Below are 15,866 nucleotides of genomic sequence, written 5' to 3'. Positions count from 1 at the left end.
AAATAATAAGATTAGACAGTGAACTATTGTTTATAAACCTAACTCAGCGCAGTGATAGTTACGTCGTGATATCCTGGGAAATTGATAATAGCGTGAGAAAGCAGATGAAATCGTCTCTTGCCAGATAAGAATTTTGTCCTATAAAGGAAGGGATAACGCCTTAAGAGCGAAATCCGCCCCACCTAGTAGTTATAATGGACACTTTTTCTATTTTTGATTCCATCGTCTCCAGTAATTAGAAACTCCACCTTACCCTCGGCACACCGCTGAACCAATCCCGGCAAAGCGCATCAAGATCGCCGTCATTCAACTCAAGTATCGGACAACCCCCGCGATTCCGCTCGCCAAACATCCATGACTCTCGTGATATAACTCATAAATAACCCTCAGACTTCGCCCTCCCCCCCGAATCGGGACAACAGAACCCCACCGGCGAAGAACTATGGCAAATGCTCAGCCTGTTCACGCTCCCCGAGCATCGCGGGCGGGGGCTAGGGAAGAAACTGTGCCAGGAGGCGCTGAATTGCCTTCCTTCTTCCAAAGACTATCCGCGGGAGGTTCTGGTACGGTTGATGGTGAAGCCTGAGAACCATGCTACGGTCAGCTTGTATCGGGGGCTGGGGTTTGCGGAGGTGGGGAAGTGTACGCTTGCTGAGGCGCTGGTTGCGAATGGGGATGGGCATCTGTTGCCGGGGGATGTTAGTGGGGAGAAGTATTCTGCGCGGAGTGGGTTGATTATGGTGTTGGGGATTCGTCGGGGGTGAATTGTTGGGTTTTTTAGCTTGCTTTTGGATGGAATGGATGTTTGAGGCGAGGCTAGTAGAATCTATTATGAAGTATAAAATTAACTATAGCATACATAAGCATAGCATATCCGAGACTATTGAAACCGATGTAAAAACCTGAAGAGTGCTCCACGGTAGTCTGTCATCATGATATCTAGCATCCGTCTATATACACCGGAGAATGGGTTCAAGAGATGGTTGAATAACCACCATGGTAACCAGTACTATCCTGCTGTATAACAGCTCATGATTGTTCATTTTATCTAACCATATTGTTTTCATATTTCTCGTTGATATAACCAAGCCTAAGTAGTAAGACACCTGCACTAGGTGCTACTTAGTTAGTACCGGTACTCCCGAAACCGCCCGCGCCGCGCACACTCTCTTCCAGCTCTTCGACGACTGTGACCTCGGGGGTGTAGATCTGTATAGGTAAGATTGTTAGTATCATATATAATATATATACATACATATATGTATATATGTATGTAATATGAGAAATAATAAAAGAGAAAACTCACCCGCTCCACAATCAACTGAGCAACGCGATCCCCCTCCTGAACCGTGAAATCGACCTCAGAAAAGTTAAACAGCAGCACCTTGACTTCACCGCGGTAGTCAGCGTCGATAACGCCCGCGCCCGTGTCGATGAAGTGTTTCGACGCGAGGCCGCTGCGGGGGGCGATGCGGCCGTCTGTTTGATTAATTAGTATATTCCTTAAGTATTCCAATGACTTCAAATATATAGAAGGAAACATACAAGTCCCAGCCGGAACAGCAATGGCAATACCCGTATCTACCAACGCCTTGCCCTTGGCCGGGATGACAGTCTCCTTAGCGCTGTAAACATCGTAGCCGGCAGCGAAGGCAGAGCCGCGCGTGGGGGCGCGGGCCTTGTCATTGAGCTTCTTGACGAGCAGGGGAGGCGGGGCCTGCGAGGTGGAGAGGTCTTTGGTCATTGTGGCGGATTGGGTCTGTTCTTCTTCCTGGGTGGTGTTGGTCTTGGTGCGTTTGGCGAGGGGGGAGTTGGGGAGGGAGGGAGGCTCGTGGGGGGCGGCGGCTTGTTGGGTGGCGGCGGCGGCGGGAGGTGGGGGCGTGGTCTCCTTGGTCATGATACTTCTTGTTTGGCTTGGGGAGGAGGTGAGGGATGGGCGGATGGAGGATGAAAAAAGATGATGGGGTTTGGATGAGAAGAGGGCTCGGGATATGCGGTGTATGAAGTGTTGCTGCATGGACAGGGCCCTTACTCTGTTGTTCTTTTGCTTCCAATCGGTGAAGTTCTTGATGAGACGCGTCTGGCGGTGAGACGCGTCCCGCGTTAAGTGGTTTTCCTGTTTGATTTGTTTAGCTTGTTTGAACTATTTGTCTATTTTGCACAGTCGCTGTACATAATCGGATGAGTAATTATGACCGATCAACTTCAGCTGAAAGGTCCACACCCGTCCTTTGAGGCACTAACAAGTCCCCGCAGCCGGTGCCAATCAAACACGGCTGTTTTGCCTCGGTCCGGGTACGGCTGCGACGATTAGAAAGAGTGCCTCTTCGGTCCCTTATTACGAGCCCCTCGAGCACTGGTCCCAGCTGGTCTGTGATCGTGTGCTTCCCATACACAGTATATATCCAAAGTTACATTGACCCGTACGGTCGGTAATTATCCTCGCGACCATGGCTGGAGCAGTGCGCCAGCCCATTGACATCCCGTCCTTGGAGCGCTATCTCGATCGCAATGTGCCCGAGATCAAGACTCCCCTGCAGGTGAAGCAGGTGTGTATACCTTCAGCCTCTGTACTCCACGACAATATGTAATTGACTGACGTCTAGTTTGGCTTTGGCCAATCAAACCCCACCTATCTGCTCACCACCGTCGACGGCCAGCGTTACGTGCTGCGGAAGAAGCCCCCCGGAAAGCTCCTGTCGAAGACGGCCCACAAGGTGGAGCGCGAATACAAGATCATCCATGCACTGGGGCAGACCGACGTCCCCGTGCCCAAGACGTACTGTCTGTGCGAGGATTCCAGCGTCGTCGGCACCCCCTTCTATATCATGGAGTTCCTGGACGGGCGGATATTCATCGACCCGGCCATGCCTGAGGTTGGGCCCGAGGAGAGAAAGGCGCTGTATGTCCCTTATCCTCATTGTGTGTCAAGTTAGGGGGGCCATGACTGACGTCCTTACAGGTGGGAAGACGCCGTGCGGACGCTCGCCAAATTCCACCGGGTTGTGCCTCAATCCGTCGGACTGGAGGGATTCGGAAAGCCGTCCGGGTTCTACGATCGCCAGATCGCCACCTTTACAGCGGTGTCCAAGGCACAGTCGCAGGCTGTGGACGTAGAAAGCAAGGAGCCCGTGGGCGAGCTGCCGCACTTTGCAGAGATGGTGCGGTTCTTCGCCAACAAGGCGACGCAACCGCAAGACCGAGGCACGCTGGTGCACGGCGACTACAAAATCGACAACATGGTGTTCCACAAGACCGAACCGCGCGTCATTGGCATCTTGGACTGGGAGATGGCGACGGTTGGGCATCCGCTGTCGGACGTCTGCAACCTGACCAGTCCTTACTTCCTGGACGGAACGGACCACACGGTCGCGAATTTCCAGCCGGGCGTGACGCCGGGCCTGCCGACGCGGGACGACTGTTTGCGGCTGTATGGCCAAGTGGCCGGCTGGAACCCCGTGCCGGACATCATCTGGGGGGATGCCTTCTTCCAATGGCGGAGTTCGGTCATCATGCAGGGGATCAAGGCCCGGCATGCGCTGAGACAGGCCAGCAGTGCGCGGGCGGCCGAGTATGCGCAGAAGACGACCCCGTTTGCGTTGGGAGCTTGGGAGCGCGTCAAGCAGGCTCAGGCGGCAGTGCGCCAGAAGGGCAAGCTCTAGAAAAAAGAGACATTCCAGTCGTGCCTGGGCCTTTTGGTGATCAAACAGAACCTCCTCTTTTGTGGAGCAAGGCACGTCACCCGTATATGCATGGTAAGCAAGAATCGGCGGCCCGACGGTATTCTAGCTAGGATATTTTAGAGGGGATAGTCTACGGTGATCATCTTAGACCTGTATCTAGATGTTTGTGTATGCAGTTTTATTGAATAGCGAAGACCAGCTGCATGTCCAATCCATGGTCATTCCACCCACCTCACTGCATAGTCATCATCATCATCATCACCACCATCACCATCATACTCATCATCAATACTCAATCCCAAATATTACACCCATCCAACTGCAGTGCAACTCCAATCTGCACGTCAGGGTAATCCCACACCCCTCTTGCCAGTTGTCAACATCCCGCAATCCCCACTCGCCAGGATGAATACTGGGTGGACAGACATCCATCCATCAGCAGCGTCAGCACTCCACCAACCTAAATCCAAACCCGTCCTTCCTTCACCTCGTATATGCGCCAAGCCAGGAAACACCCGACTTACTCTATTACAATTCCTTCTTGGTGTCTTCTCACGCCGTGCTTGTATGAGCAGATATTGATTAGACCTAACTCAAACCTACCTTACCTCCTACCAACCTACATACTTTCCTCCGTAAGCCCCAACGAGTGGGACTAGGTCAAATGCATGTCAGCAACAGCGCATCTACTAAGCCCCACGCTTGGACCACGGTAGTCTAGTAGGGAAGTAGGGGAGTAAGTAGGTATTATTGGGTGCGGCTCCCATGAGCTGTGTGATCCTTCTTTTTTTTTTTACTTTTTCAACCCTTTGGGTTTATTCTAGTCTGGTGGTGGAAGATATTCCTTTGTTCTATGATGTCCCTGATTGGCACTCTCGTCTGCTTATCCTATTTCCTAATCGAGTATTCCGTACACATGGACATGATGATCCGAGCACTTACATGATATTTGCCTGGGTAGGTAGGGAGATATGTATGTAAATGTATGTCTACCTGGACCTCCGATGGAAGGAGATGATCACGCCGGGTTCCGTGGCATGCCCGTTGGTTGTGGCTTGCGCCGCATGTTGTTTAGGTAGGCTATTCCAGTCTTGTTGGGCAGTCAGTGTCAATCAGTGGTCAGTGTTAGTGTTGATATTAGTGGACTGTGTCGATCCAGTATTTGAATCAGATGGCATGACTAGTCCAAGTTAGTAAGTGCTATGTAGATGATACTAGGTAAGGGTAGAGAGATTGTCGACATGAGGCTGGTAACCGATCTGAAGAAACCCTGCAGTTAGTCCTCCAGGGTGGAGTGATCGTCGCTCCCGTTACTATATGTAGCGTGGAAGGATGCGGGAGGGGGAAGAGGCTGGGGTGCTTTCGGAGGGCGATGATGGCGATGATGTCGCCCGTTCACCTCAACAGGGATCGTGATATGATACCATGATGGTCAGACATAATTCCATCGTCCAGTTTGTGCTAGTCTGCTGCCTAATTAGGTAGTAGGATAGTAGGGCCAATTATACCTGGGGTTGTTCGTAGCTACCTACTATCGTATCGTACTATGTTAACCTATCATCCTACCTAGGTAGGTATGATGCTAGATACTAATAGTGCAATCCAAGATCCGCTATATAAGGATCTTATAGTGAGATTGATGTGGCTCATGCTCCAGAGCGCGGTTGATTCTCCAACAACAGAAGAGAACGTGGACCTTGCCTTGTCTTGCCCCATCGTTGATCTTCTCAACCTGATCGTATCCTGTCACTTGATAGACTTCCTCCAGTCATACTCTCTCCATTTCCTGCAGATTATGATTGATTGACTCCCTCACGGCAAATCTGTCGCACTGGGCCATGACTAGGCCATAGCCCAGTAAGTAATCCCGGATGGATCGGCTCGCCCCCCCTCCTTTCCCCTCCTCTTAGTGTCCTTTCACCTCATCTTCGCCCCCCCACCTCATTCATTTTCTGCCCCAATTCCCTCCCCAGTTCCCTTCCAATTCCCTCCCCAATCCTCTTCCCCACCGACCTAGCCAAACCTTCTGCTCACAAAACTATGCGGTTGACTGGTCCACGGTATCGAGCGGCGGGCGGCTCCAACGAAAACGACTCAAATGCCATTCTTCAGGCAGTGTGGCCCCCTCCTGAACGCATCCGATTCGTTCTGGTTGGTTTGGAAGTGTCCTGCTTGGTTGCAATCACAATCGTCAGGCTTGTCTTGATTTCTCCTTTCCTCCCTACCTAGCTCCCTTCCTTCTTCTCTTTCTTTCTTTTCTTTTTTTTCTAGACGGAAGTAAAACGCGGGAGATATTTCACATCTCCTACTCTCAACTAGGTAGTTAATTATCTTCGACCGACTTGTCGACCTAGTATCCACTCCAGGAAACTGGACCAAACACCACGACGGTTGCCAAGCCCGGAAATAGCAACCGTAGGGAAGTGATTGATTGTAGGATCAATATTTAATCAATAGTCAGAGGGGATTAGGACAATAAAGGGAAAACAAAATCAAAAAGTATAGAGGAAAAGAGAAAAAAAAAAAAAAAAAAAAAAACACATAGATTGAAAATTTAAAATCAAATAGGCTCATTCACCATTCCCTCTTATACCGTGTCTTCAGTACTTTGCAGTCTGCCAAGTCAATTATTTTCGATGATTTTTTGTTTTATTATTTTCTCTCCTGCACCCGGTCCGGCTGATTCAGGATCGGAAGGCAGTCCGGACGGGGTCCGTCTACGCCAGGCTCGAAGTCTATAATCATTAAGTTGATAGCGCCAGCAAGGCTCTTGTTTGTGGCGGTCAAAGTCACGAGGGAGGGGAAGGCGGTGGAAGTACCTTGGTTACTAATCATGAGCTGATCTTCACTGGACAATGTGGACATATATATTCTCTATTTCCTAGATCAATCGTAGATTAATATTATAGATAAATGATAGATGAGGTATATAGATCCATATTATAGAACATATCGGTGTGGCATAAATATATTTACAAGTGCATGAAAAGAAAGAAAGAAAGATAGGCAGATAAGATAATATGTTCCACCATCCGATGCAGAGGAACAATTCAGCCTCCTCGTTTTGCCCCCGTGCATCCGCCAATGACCGACGGGACAGACGAGAGCCTCATGCCGCGCCGAGGCGGGACGTGGAGGCTCCGTTTGGGTTTAGTGCCGGGTCTCGGACTGCGGCTGGCTCGACCTCGTGGACGTGGCCACCATACTAATCATCGTCATCTTCTTCTTCTTAAACCAGGAAATTAGGACATTTATTCGATCGGTTGGACTTATCCTTGCTTTTTCTCTACTTTACTCTTTGAAAGATACCTAAGGCACCCAGGTGATCGGTATTGCGACGACGTGTTGTTGCGACATCAGCTGGGCGGTATAAACCCGACTAGACTCTGTGTCTACCCCCACTTTGTTTGCTGCCGTGGCGTCTGGAGTCAGCTTCCAGACCTGGTCTCTCTTCTGATCAGTAGGGGGGGTTTTTTTTTTTCCCTCTAAAGAGATAACAGAGGTCATCCGGGAGAAAAAAAAAAAAAAAAAAAAAAAGAAAAGAAAAGAAAAGATCAATCAATCAATCCATCAATCAATCAACAAATAAATCATCAACAAAAAAGAAAGGAATTATTTTTCTCAGATAATAGGACAGAACAAGGAAAAAACAGCCAAGTCAAGTTGGCCCTGACCAAAAGACCAACCAGAACAAACTTGCCTGCCTGCTGGCTGGTTCAACTTCTTTCTCCACCTTCAAAGTGGATCTTTCGAATTCATAGGTCGTCTTGGAGAAACATTCCTTCTGACCTCTACCTCTCTACCTCCCAACGAGGTTCTGACCTGGTCATTATTTCTGTTCTGCCTATCCCAGTCATCCATCGATCTCCTCCAATCTCCAATCTCCAGACAATCCATAACTTCCATTCTGCCGTGACTGTTTTAGAGTGACGCTTGACCGCTTCCCATCTCAACAACCTTTTCTTCGCTTCCCCTCGATGTGCTTTGGATTTCCCCTCCAACTCTCCCACTTTGTAGGATTTTATTTTTTGTTTCTGATTTTCCCTTGCCAAGCACTTCTTTACCCTCCGTTTCAGACGAACTAAGGTAGCCTCATCGGCGACCTGGTCGATTTAGCCCCGATTCTTGCCATCGTGGTTCCTGTGATTACTACTACTACTACTACTACTCCTTCTTCTACTACTACTACGACTGCGACTATTACAACAACTACTGGTTTTTATCGCCATTGCTATTACTACCACTATCCTCGAGATTCCTCTCATCCACTGCAACTCTTTTCTCTCCTCTTCTACACCGGTCAGGAGATTATGGTGTGGATGACCTCGTTGTTCTTTCCCCCTCCACTTCTCTCACGATCGGAAACATCGCATCATTAATTGATCTCCGTCTGTCCGTGGGCTGTGGTAAAAATTGTCCTTCGCTTGGGCGCTTCCTCGGTTTTGTGGCAGTTTCTTCATGCGCATGGCATGTTGCTTCCGCTTCTCGATTGTGACGTGCAAATAGTCTCCGATTGAGCCTCATCTGAGACCCGCCAGTGTGACTGGTTCCTGCCGTGTCCTCCGTTCCTGGAGAACCTTCACTCGGTGAGCTTAATCTCCTTGTTCGATTTTCTCTTTTTGATGGGCCTTTCCCCCCCTCCTTTGCTTTCCTGGTTACATGGCTTTTTTCTATCAACACTTGGTTTATTCCCAATCCTCTGTTTCTTACCCTTTTACGTCTGTCGCGCCCCTACATCTTGCACTGCCCTCAAAAAAAGGGGGGTGGGAAGGTGGGGGATGATCTTGATGTTCCTTGGATAAAGGCCTGGCTTTCTGGCCCGCGAAGCGCGCCCCGGTGGAGTCTCTCCCTGAAGGCTTTGCTGGTTCTTGGAGTTCGGATCAAACTTGCCACCAAAACAGGGCCATCAGCTGAGGCGAAATATCCAGTGAGGGAACAGTATGTATCTGAACTCGCTCGCAACACTCTCCCCATTCATGTACAGCTCTTGCCTTTTGTTTTTCTTTCCCCTCACCCCCCTTTTCTCCTCATCCTTCCATTTTTTTCTTTCCAATATTCTCCCGCTGGGTCCGCCTCCTTTTTTGGATTTTCCTTAGTCCGGTGGAAACCCGACTCTAGGTAAATGAGTGTTTACCATCTTGTCCCCGGTTGACCATCAAACTCCCGCGGCCCATGCTTTATCAGGGCATCCCTCCTTCACCACCCCCACTCAATCCCCGGTCCTGTTTTCCCTGGCTTTCTTCAATGTAATCATGTAGTTGTCTTGTCTATTTTTGTTGCCTGGCCCACCTCCCGTGCCCTCGACTCGGCCTTGGGCGCGTATACTGATTTCGACTCGACAGGGCACGTGGCACCTCCCGTTGATTGGCCGATCCCTCGGCGTCCGCCGCCTCGTGCTTCATTCGTTGAATCACTCCGCCCTGCTGCCTCCCCAGTAGGCGCAAAGCTGCACCGGGGTATTATAAAAACAAAAAAAAAAAAAAGAAAAAGAAAAAAGGATCCTCAGAATAAATAGAGGCTGCTACGCCTGATGCGTCCGAAACTGCCGCCTCCATGACTGATTCAGATTCCGATGAGGGTTATCGCACCCCCAAGCTGAAACCCCAGGTTATCCACTATGGACTTAAGGAACCAACGCCGCCGCCGTTCGCAGTCGACGAGAAGGAGCAGTCGACCGACGCCGAAGATGCGAAAATTACAGGAGAGGGACCATCGCCGGGATCCCGTAAGCGCCTGCAGGAAATCTCCACACATGCCTCGGCGGAAGGCAACTCGGCGCTGATTCGAAATTTAGAGCCCAACCGTCCGGATCTTGCTGAATATGAGAGAACTCACTCCAAGATAGATAGTCTCGTCGAAGATGATCACAAGCCGGGGTTGAAAGGGAAAATTTTCCGAAACCCGGCGACGAATGACTCGACCGGGCAACCGACGCTCCAAACGACGGCTCCACGCACGACCCAATCCGATCACGAAAAAGGGTTGAACGAGGCCGCATCGCGTGCCCTTAAACTGCTTCAGCCGGACGCGCCGCTCCCGCCTCAAGAAAGCTTCTTCAACTCGAAGCCGCGGTCTCCCACGCTTCCGCTGCCGAGTAGCCCGGTGGAACCGAAACCCGACTCGCCGTTCAGCTGGAATAAGCTCATCATTCCACCATCGGAGGGCCCCACTCGGAATACTCTTCCAGCGCTCCATCCGCCGACCGCGAATGCCAATTCGCCTGAGAATCACACCAGTCTGCCGTCGCTCCAAACCACGCTGTATCGGATGGGCGTTCCCCCAGAGCCACCCGGACCGACCAATCGGACATCGCCCTACTCCCTTCCCCCGGTCACCACGTCTCCCCCACAGAGGCTGCGGAATGATTTTACGTGGGAGACCCAGCGCCCGGGGCCGTTTCCCCCGCCGCAGATCCCACCGAGCCCGTATTCGCACATGTCCCCGGCGAGTACGAAAGATTTATCCGCCGTGTCTTCGCCCGCCTCCCAGGCTCCCTACTGGCGCCCACCCCTTAAATCCGACATTCACTATCTAACCTCCCCATACGATACGGCCAGCCCGGTAGGTAAGAGTCCAGCCGGGCACTACCCAACCCCGGTTGATCCCACGCCACCGGCGGGGGGATGCGAACGGATGCCGTTCAGCCCCGCGAATCCGTCGCCCAACGGGGTAGTCTCATCATATAAATGCCGCCATCCTGGGTGCACAGCCCCCCCTTTCCAAACTCAATACCTATTGAAGTCAGTCATCTTTCTCTCCCTCTCATTACTCTTTGTAACCGTCTTGTGCAGAACTGACAGTCACAGCTCTCACGCAAACGTCCATTCTCAAGACCGTCCCCACTTCTGTCCCGTAGACGGGTGCACTCGGGGCGTGGGTGGAAAAGGTTTCAAACGCAAAAACGAAATGATCCGGCATGGGCTGGTTCACAATTCGCCCGGATATGTGTGTCCATTTTGTCCCGACCAGCAACATAAATACCCACGACCGGATAATCTCCAGCGGTATGTTTCTAGGGTTGTATAGGCTGTGACGGTATACTAATGGAATTTAGACACGTACGGGTTCACCACGTGGACAAGAGTCGAGATGACCCGGCGTTACACAGTGTCCTTTCTCTCAGACCCGAAGGTAGCACCCGTGGACGGCGACGACGAGCTCACGGGTAGTCCTTTTTTTTTTTTTTTTTCTTCCATCTTGCTCTAATATCCTGTTGTCTTGCATATACGCAGCGTAGCATTGCCTGTTCATTTCTTTCCTTTCCCTTTTTTTTTTTTTTTTTTTTCTTATCTCTCTCTTTTTTGACGGCTTTCTCGACCTAGTCGAGGATAACGCGGCCACCTTCATGTACGCATCATGATTCACTTTCTTCTTTCTCTTCTTCTTTTTTCTTCCTTGGATCGATCGATTTGTCTTTCATCAATGATACCAGCTGCTAGAGTTACGAGATATCACTGTCATTCGCTCTTGTTTCTGTTTGTGTTTTTGGTTCTGTTTCACATATAACACGAGTTCTCATCCCATTTTTGCCAGAAATGGGTGGAGTGTGGGGGTTGTATAAGATTGCGGTTGCGGCGTTCGTTCGGTCATTCGTTAATTCTTCTCTTCTTTTTTAATTCTTCTATTTTTATTCTCATTTTGATTCATTTGATTATCTTTTGGTTTTGTTTTTCATTCCTGGATATCTTATGAGAGGAAGCTACGGCGTCTTGGGAATGGAATTGAATTGAACTGAAATAAATGGACTTGAATTATCAAATCGAATCGAATCAAATTAACATGGATAGGATGATGAAAGGTGTTCCATGATAGCAAAGCAAGTAAAAAGGGACGTAGTCCGCAGTGGTAGACTGAGTTGAAAGGAGATGATGTCGTCAATATATGATGGCATAACATAATGGACTTGTAAACTGGGATATCCCGAATATACATATCTAGATCCAAGTATAGTGTTGAGTAGATAGATGCAATACTTGTGTGTGTGTGTGCTGATTATGCTGTACGTACTGTTTTGTTTGTGCTTGTCCATAGGTACCAATCTTCAAACCAAGATAAAGTGTAAATATGCCTCCCAGACATGTAAATATGCCTCCCAGACATGTAAATATGCCTCCCAGACATGTATGTATATTGTATATATATATGTAAGTATTTCCGGCGCGATGTTAAGATCCCAATTGTTAGCATGTCTTTTATCTTGACCATTCGACCAAAAAACCAATTGGCGAGTGGGGGGGGGGGGGGGGGGGGGTCTTGATATTCGACACTTATAATCAGGTATATCAATATTATCCTACCTCACCATCTATTGTGAAATATCCGGATGATCTTATCTGAGTCAACACAAGACAGAATAAGATCGAATCTACCAACATACCTACAGTAGTATGTGTATACACATGTACATATATATATAGATCAGGAAGTAGGCAGTGCTCCATGTCACAACTATATTTACCCCAACTAAACCAACAGATCACCTCACACTAACCTAAACCTACACATCACCATCCAGCAACCCAAACAAGGCAATAGCTAACCACAGAGTGAGTAACAATAAGTACAACAAAAGTGGAGAAAAACAGCAAGCATGTAAGATCTAAACTAGAGCCCCACCAAGTACCGACCCTCTCGTGTTCGCGCTGTCGTATTCGGGGGGATCGCCATGGTCTCCACCGTCAGCTTGGTAAGTACCTACTACCTGACTACCTGGTAGGTAGGGCTCTACCAAGGTTCGATCGACTCAGCTGCATGGGGGTGTGTTACCTTGTTTTTTGTTTGGTTGGTTGGTTGAGATCGAGATGGGTTGGGAGATACGGGTTGGCCAGTTGGATGGTGGATTTCTTTGTTTATTGTCGGGGTTATGGATACACAGTTGGTAGGCAGTTAGGCTGGAGATGAGAGTCTTGCTTTCTTTGTTTGGGATTGTTCAATGGATCTTATTTGTTTAGGAAGTTTATACAGAAAAGTATGCTCCATCAGCGAGGTCACGTCCAAAAGCCATCTTGACTTGAGAATCAAGTTACTATAAATAAACAAGTAAATAAACATATTATATCCTCACAGGATGGACAGATGCAAAACATCAGGGACACTTACGTCCGGAAAAAGAACCTAGATGGATAATCTCGCCCCTCGCTTCCGCCTGTGTCAGCCTCAGCCCCAGCCTCGTCGCAACGCTTTATGCTAACGCGCTAATCTTCAAGAAGGAAGTACGGAGTAGCGTGGTACCTTTTTTGAGTGGAATGTGTGCGTGTGCGTGTATGTGTGCTAAATACGTGAAAGCTTAGCCTTGTGGTGGATGCGTATTACTGGAGTCTATGTGTATGTTTGTGGCTTTTGGATTATGCATGTCCTGAACATTGTGGGGCTACGGTACCAAGTTATTACGGAGTATGTTTCAATTCTGGAAAATTTAATAGGAAAGTTGGAAGTATTCAAATGATACTTAGTGTCTCCGTGTACGTGCTTCACGGGTATTTTCTGCATCGTCAGGATTTAATATGTAGATGTAGAGGCGGTGTTTTTCTGCACTTTCCTAGGTGACCTGTGAAGGCAATGCAAGATAGAAATAGACAAAAAGAAACAGAAAGAAAGCAATCATAGTATGTAGATAGCCATAAGTATAATACTAATATAGAGAGAAAACCCGCCTGCAGGTCCACAGTCAGAAAAGACAAGCCATCAATGCAATCCAAAACGCTCAGAACCAGAGCCAGAACAAAGGGGAGAATAGAGCGACAGAGACAATTAAAAAGGAACGTAAATAGAAGGCGAAACAGCGAAGAGAATGAAAGAAGTATAGAAGAAAAGAAAAAGTCAATAATCCCTCCGACGATGAATTCGCTTCACGTGATCTTTCATGTTGTCAACCCGGCTGAACACCCGTCCGCATCCACTCCACTCGCATTCCACGAGGGGGTTGTGCTTCGCCTCGTGCCGGTCACGGTCCTTCTTACTGGAGAACCCGCCTGTCACCGCCTGCGGACAGCCGTCGTGGCGGCAGAAGAGGTGCTTGCGGTGGCGGTTGTAGTGCTTGCGCAGGTCGCAGCCGCGTCGGAAGACGGCCGACGACGTGCAGCCCGGGTAGGCGCAGCGCCAGGTGCCGTCCCCCAAGGGGAGACCGTAGCTGGTGAGGTCTTTGGAGGGGGCGTTTTGTTGTTGTTGTTGTTGCTGCTGCTGCTGCTGATGGAGGTCCCAGGAGTCTTGGTGGTGGTGGGACTGGTGATGGTGAGAGTGGGAATTGTAGGCTAGGCTGTTGATGCTGTTTCGGCGGCTGCAGACGCTGCTGGCTGTGGGGACGGGGTAGTAATCGGGACCCGGGTGAATCCATTGATCGGACATGGGGGAATAGGCGGCGCTGGTCGTGGTGGAGGTGGAGGGGGAATGGGAGTGCGAGTGCGAGTGAGAGCCCCGGTTAGGGCTGAGGAGCATGGGATTCTCATACGGCTCGCCGGCGGACAGACTCGGCGGGGTCTCGAGGTCCGACTGGAAGAACGCCGGTGACTGTTGCGCAAAGAGCTGGTCCATGCTGGGGTCGCGCGCTTGGTCGCGCTCCATCTGATAGGCAATGATATCGGACATGTCGTGGAGGTCGGACAGTGGATGGTGGTTATAGATCGCTGTGGAGTAGAGGTTCTGCTGTGAAGGCACCGGCACGGAGCGCATCATTGAGGAGCCAGGTAGGAAGAAGGCAGCGTCGGTCATGGGGACTGATGTGGGGTTGGTTGCAGGGCTCGAAGAGGGTCTGGAAGGTAGAATTCTGCGGGTGCTGGAGGCGTGCCTTGAGTCCATTTTAGTATGAGATGAAGAAACGGGGCCTTCATAAATAACCATGGGGTCAGTGCACGGAAGGAACTATATGGTTTACCTTGTTCTGCTTAGCCTGTGCCCGTTTTGAGATCGCGGATATTTAAATCGAGCCAAGGTGGATCGACAGCAATAAATGGAAACAGCCGAGCTCGGTAGGTTGTCAGATGTGGCTATGCATGTCCCATCGGTCGTGCTGACAGTGACAAGATTAGCTGAGTGAAAGCGACTCTCAGATGACAAGTTGATATAAATACATTTGGTATGCATGTCACGTCGAGTCATCGATGGAGGGGCCGGTTGAAGAAGGAGTCAAGGGACGAGCGTCCTCCAGCTCTAAGCCGTCTACACGGTTTTTACCCAAGCGAGAATAGTATGGCTGAGGGAGATGCCAGTTCTGAACCTCAAACGAGAATGGTGCGAGATTGGAGCTGAAAGGAAATCACCGCTTATATCAGTCGTTCTGGCTCGGTGACCCCGTTGGATTCTCTGGCCACGATAAAATTAGTCCCTCAGTGTCGCGGGGACACTCCGCGGTGATTGGCCATCTAACGGACCTGGGCCATGTCTTCCTGGGGATCAAGGGAGCCTCATTGGATCCGGGGTGACGGGATCTACAATGGGAAACAGACAGTGGCCCGATGGGGAGAGGGAATCAGTCGACATCATGGTAGGGCTGATGAAAGGAGAGCGAGTACGACGGGTATGTCCGGGGATGTCTGTGTCCAAGACGGAAGAAGAAACGGTGGCTTGGATCGAGTCACCCAAGACACATGGTTCCTGTCTCCACCGGCGTGCAGCGTTGGTTTGGTCTTTACCCTAGGATGGTAATGACAGATAGCACCTCGAACGACCCTGAAGAGAGAGGGCTAACCCGTTCGACGAAAGACGAGACCTCCCCCACTACCATTGGCAGCTGTCTATTGACGGGAGTGGAGACCAAATTACCACGGAGGCTGCGAACTAAACTCATGCAGGCAAAAACAGGGGCCAATGTCTTCGCTGGGCACATCGCATCTAATCATAGACCGCCGCCCGAGCCCCAGGGCAGGGCATCGATCGCTACAAATCTGTCGGTGGGGAAGGAGGCTTAGTTTTCGGGAGGCATCCAGACTTCCAGAGAGAATATGCTTTTTGGGGAACATGGAAATCCATGCATCGAACTCCACGCATCCACCGGCCGGAAATGGGGAAGTGCCAAGTAAACACGAGTCTCTTTCTGACCCAGGGAACAGGGGTGTCAGGCGGTCCATACGAGGCTGGCGGACATGGCTGAGGAAAAGGAATGTCGATCCTCAACAATCTGACCGCTCAGAGAGCGGTTGATAAGCCTCAATGCGACCCCACCGAGTGTGCAACCGTTGGAACATAATT

The 15,866-nt window shown here is 50.0% G+C and overlaps 6 protein-coding genes across 6 annotated transcripts; 4 read left to right on the top strand and 2 right to left on the bottom strand.

Annotated features, from left to right (window-relative positions):
* Nucleotides 1-1,122: 1,122 nt before the first annotated feature.
* Nucleotides 1,123-1,897, bottom strand: BDW47DRAFT_122511 (deoxyuridine 5'-triphosphate nucleotidohydrolase; the record flags this gene model as incomplete). Its single annotated transcript, XM_024815849.1, has 3 exons — nt 1,123-1,209; nt 1,307-1,479; nt 1,546-1,897. The coding sequence occupies 3 exons, from the start codon at nt 1,895-1,897 to the stop codon at nt 1,123-1,125; spliced, it is 612 nt and encodes a 203-aa protein (XP_024675477.1).
* Nucleotides 1,898-2,283: 386 nt separating this feature from the next.
* BDW47DRAFT_55403 (phosphotransferase family protein) lies at nt 2,284-3,884 on the top strand. Its single transcript, XM_024819300.1, has 3 exons — nt 2,284-2,549; nt 2,607-2,902; nt 2,963-3,884. Exons 1-3 carry the CDS (start codon nt 2,451-2,453, stop codon nt 3,660-3,662), a joined length of 1,095 nt encoding a protein of 364 aa, XP_024675476.1. The 5' UTR covers nt 2,284-2,450; the 3' UTR covers nt 3,663-3,884.
* A 1,698-nt stretch (nt 3,885-5,582) lies between these two features.
* Nucleotides 5,583-6,160, top strand: BDW47DRAFT_99112 (uncharacterized protein). The gene has a single exon (XM_024820817.1). The coding sequence runs from the start codon at nt 5,724-5,726 to the stop codon at nt 5,910-5,912; it is 189 nt and encodes a 62-aa protein (XP_024675475.1). The 5' UTR covers nt 5,583-5,723; the 3' UTR covers nt 5,913-6,160.
* A 3,076-nt stretch (nt 6,161-9,236) lies between these two features.
* Nucleotides 9,237-10,852, top strand: BDW47DRAFT_115225 (uncharacterized protein; the record flags this gene model as incomplete). The annotated part of the gene is made up of 3 exons (XM_024814771.1): nt 9,237-10,423; nt 10,490-10,687; nt 10,738-10,852. The coding sequence occupies 3 exons, from the start codon at nt 9,237-9,239 to the stop codon at nt 10,850-10,852; spliced, it is 1,500 nt and encodes a 499-aa protein (XP_024675474.1).
* A 2,650-nt stretch (nt 10,853-13,502) lies between these two features.
* On the bottom strand, nt 13,503-14,390 carry BDW47DRAFT_122508 (putative C2H2 transcription factor; the record flags this gene model as incomplete). Its single annotated transcript, XM_024815848.1, has 1 exon — nt 13,503-14,390. The coding sequence occupies one exon, from the start codon at nt 14,388-14,390 to the stop codon at nt 13,503-13,505; it is 888 nt and encodes a 295-aa protein (XP_024675473.1).
* Nucleotides 14,391-15,538: 1,148 nt separating this feature from the next.
* BDW47DRAFT_99107 (uncharacterized protein) lies at nt 15,539-15,834 on the top strand. The gene has a single exon (XM_024820816.1). The coding sequence runs from the start codon at nt 15,636-15,638 to the stop codon at nt 15,816-15,818; it is 183 nt and encodes a 60-aa protein (XP_024675472.1). The 5' UTR covers nt 15,539-15,635; the 3' UTR covers nt 15,819-15,834.
* Nucleotides 15,835-15,866: the final 32 nt, after the last annotated feature.

This window comes from Aspergillus candidus, assembly GCF_002847045.1.
Source record: "Aspergillus candidus strain CBS 102.13 unplaced genomic scaffold BDW47scaffold_4, whole genome shotgun sequence".
Taxonomy (NCBI): domain Eukaryota; kingdom Fungi; phylum Ascomycota; class Eurotiomycetes; order Eurotiales; family Aspergillaceae; genus Aspergillus; species Aspergillus candidus.
This window is presented reverse-complemented; position numbering and strand designations above follow the sequence as displayed.

Coding starts and splice junctions, on each gene's coding strand:
- BDW47DRAFT_55403 (XM_024819300.1), top strand. CDS start 2,451: ATGGCTGGAGCAGTGCGCCAGCCCATTGACATCCCGTCCTTGGAGCGC. Junction 2,550..2,606: donor CTCCCCTGCAGGTGAAGCAG/GTGTGTATACCT, acceptor ACTGACGTCTAG/TTTGGCTTTGGCCAATCAAA. Junction 2,903..2,962: donor CCCGAGGAGAGAAAGGCGCT/GTATGTCCCTTA, acceptor ACGTCCTTACAG/GTGGGAAGACGCCGTGCGGA.
- BDW47DRAFT_99107 (XM_024820816.1), top strand. CDS start 15,636: ATGGAAATCCATGCATCGAACTCCACGCATCCACCGGCCGGAAATGGG.
- BDW47DRAFT_99112 (XM_024820817.1), top strand. CDS start 5,724: ATGCGGTTGACTGGTCCACGGTATCGAGCGGCGGGCGGCTCCAACGAA.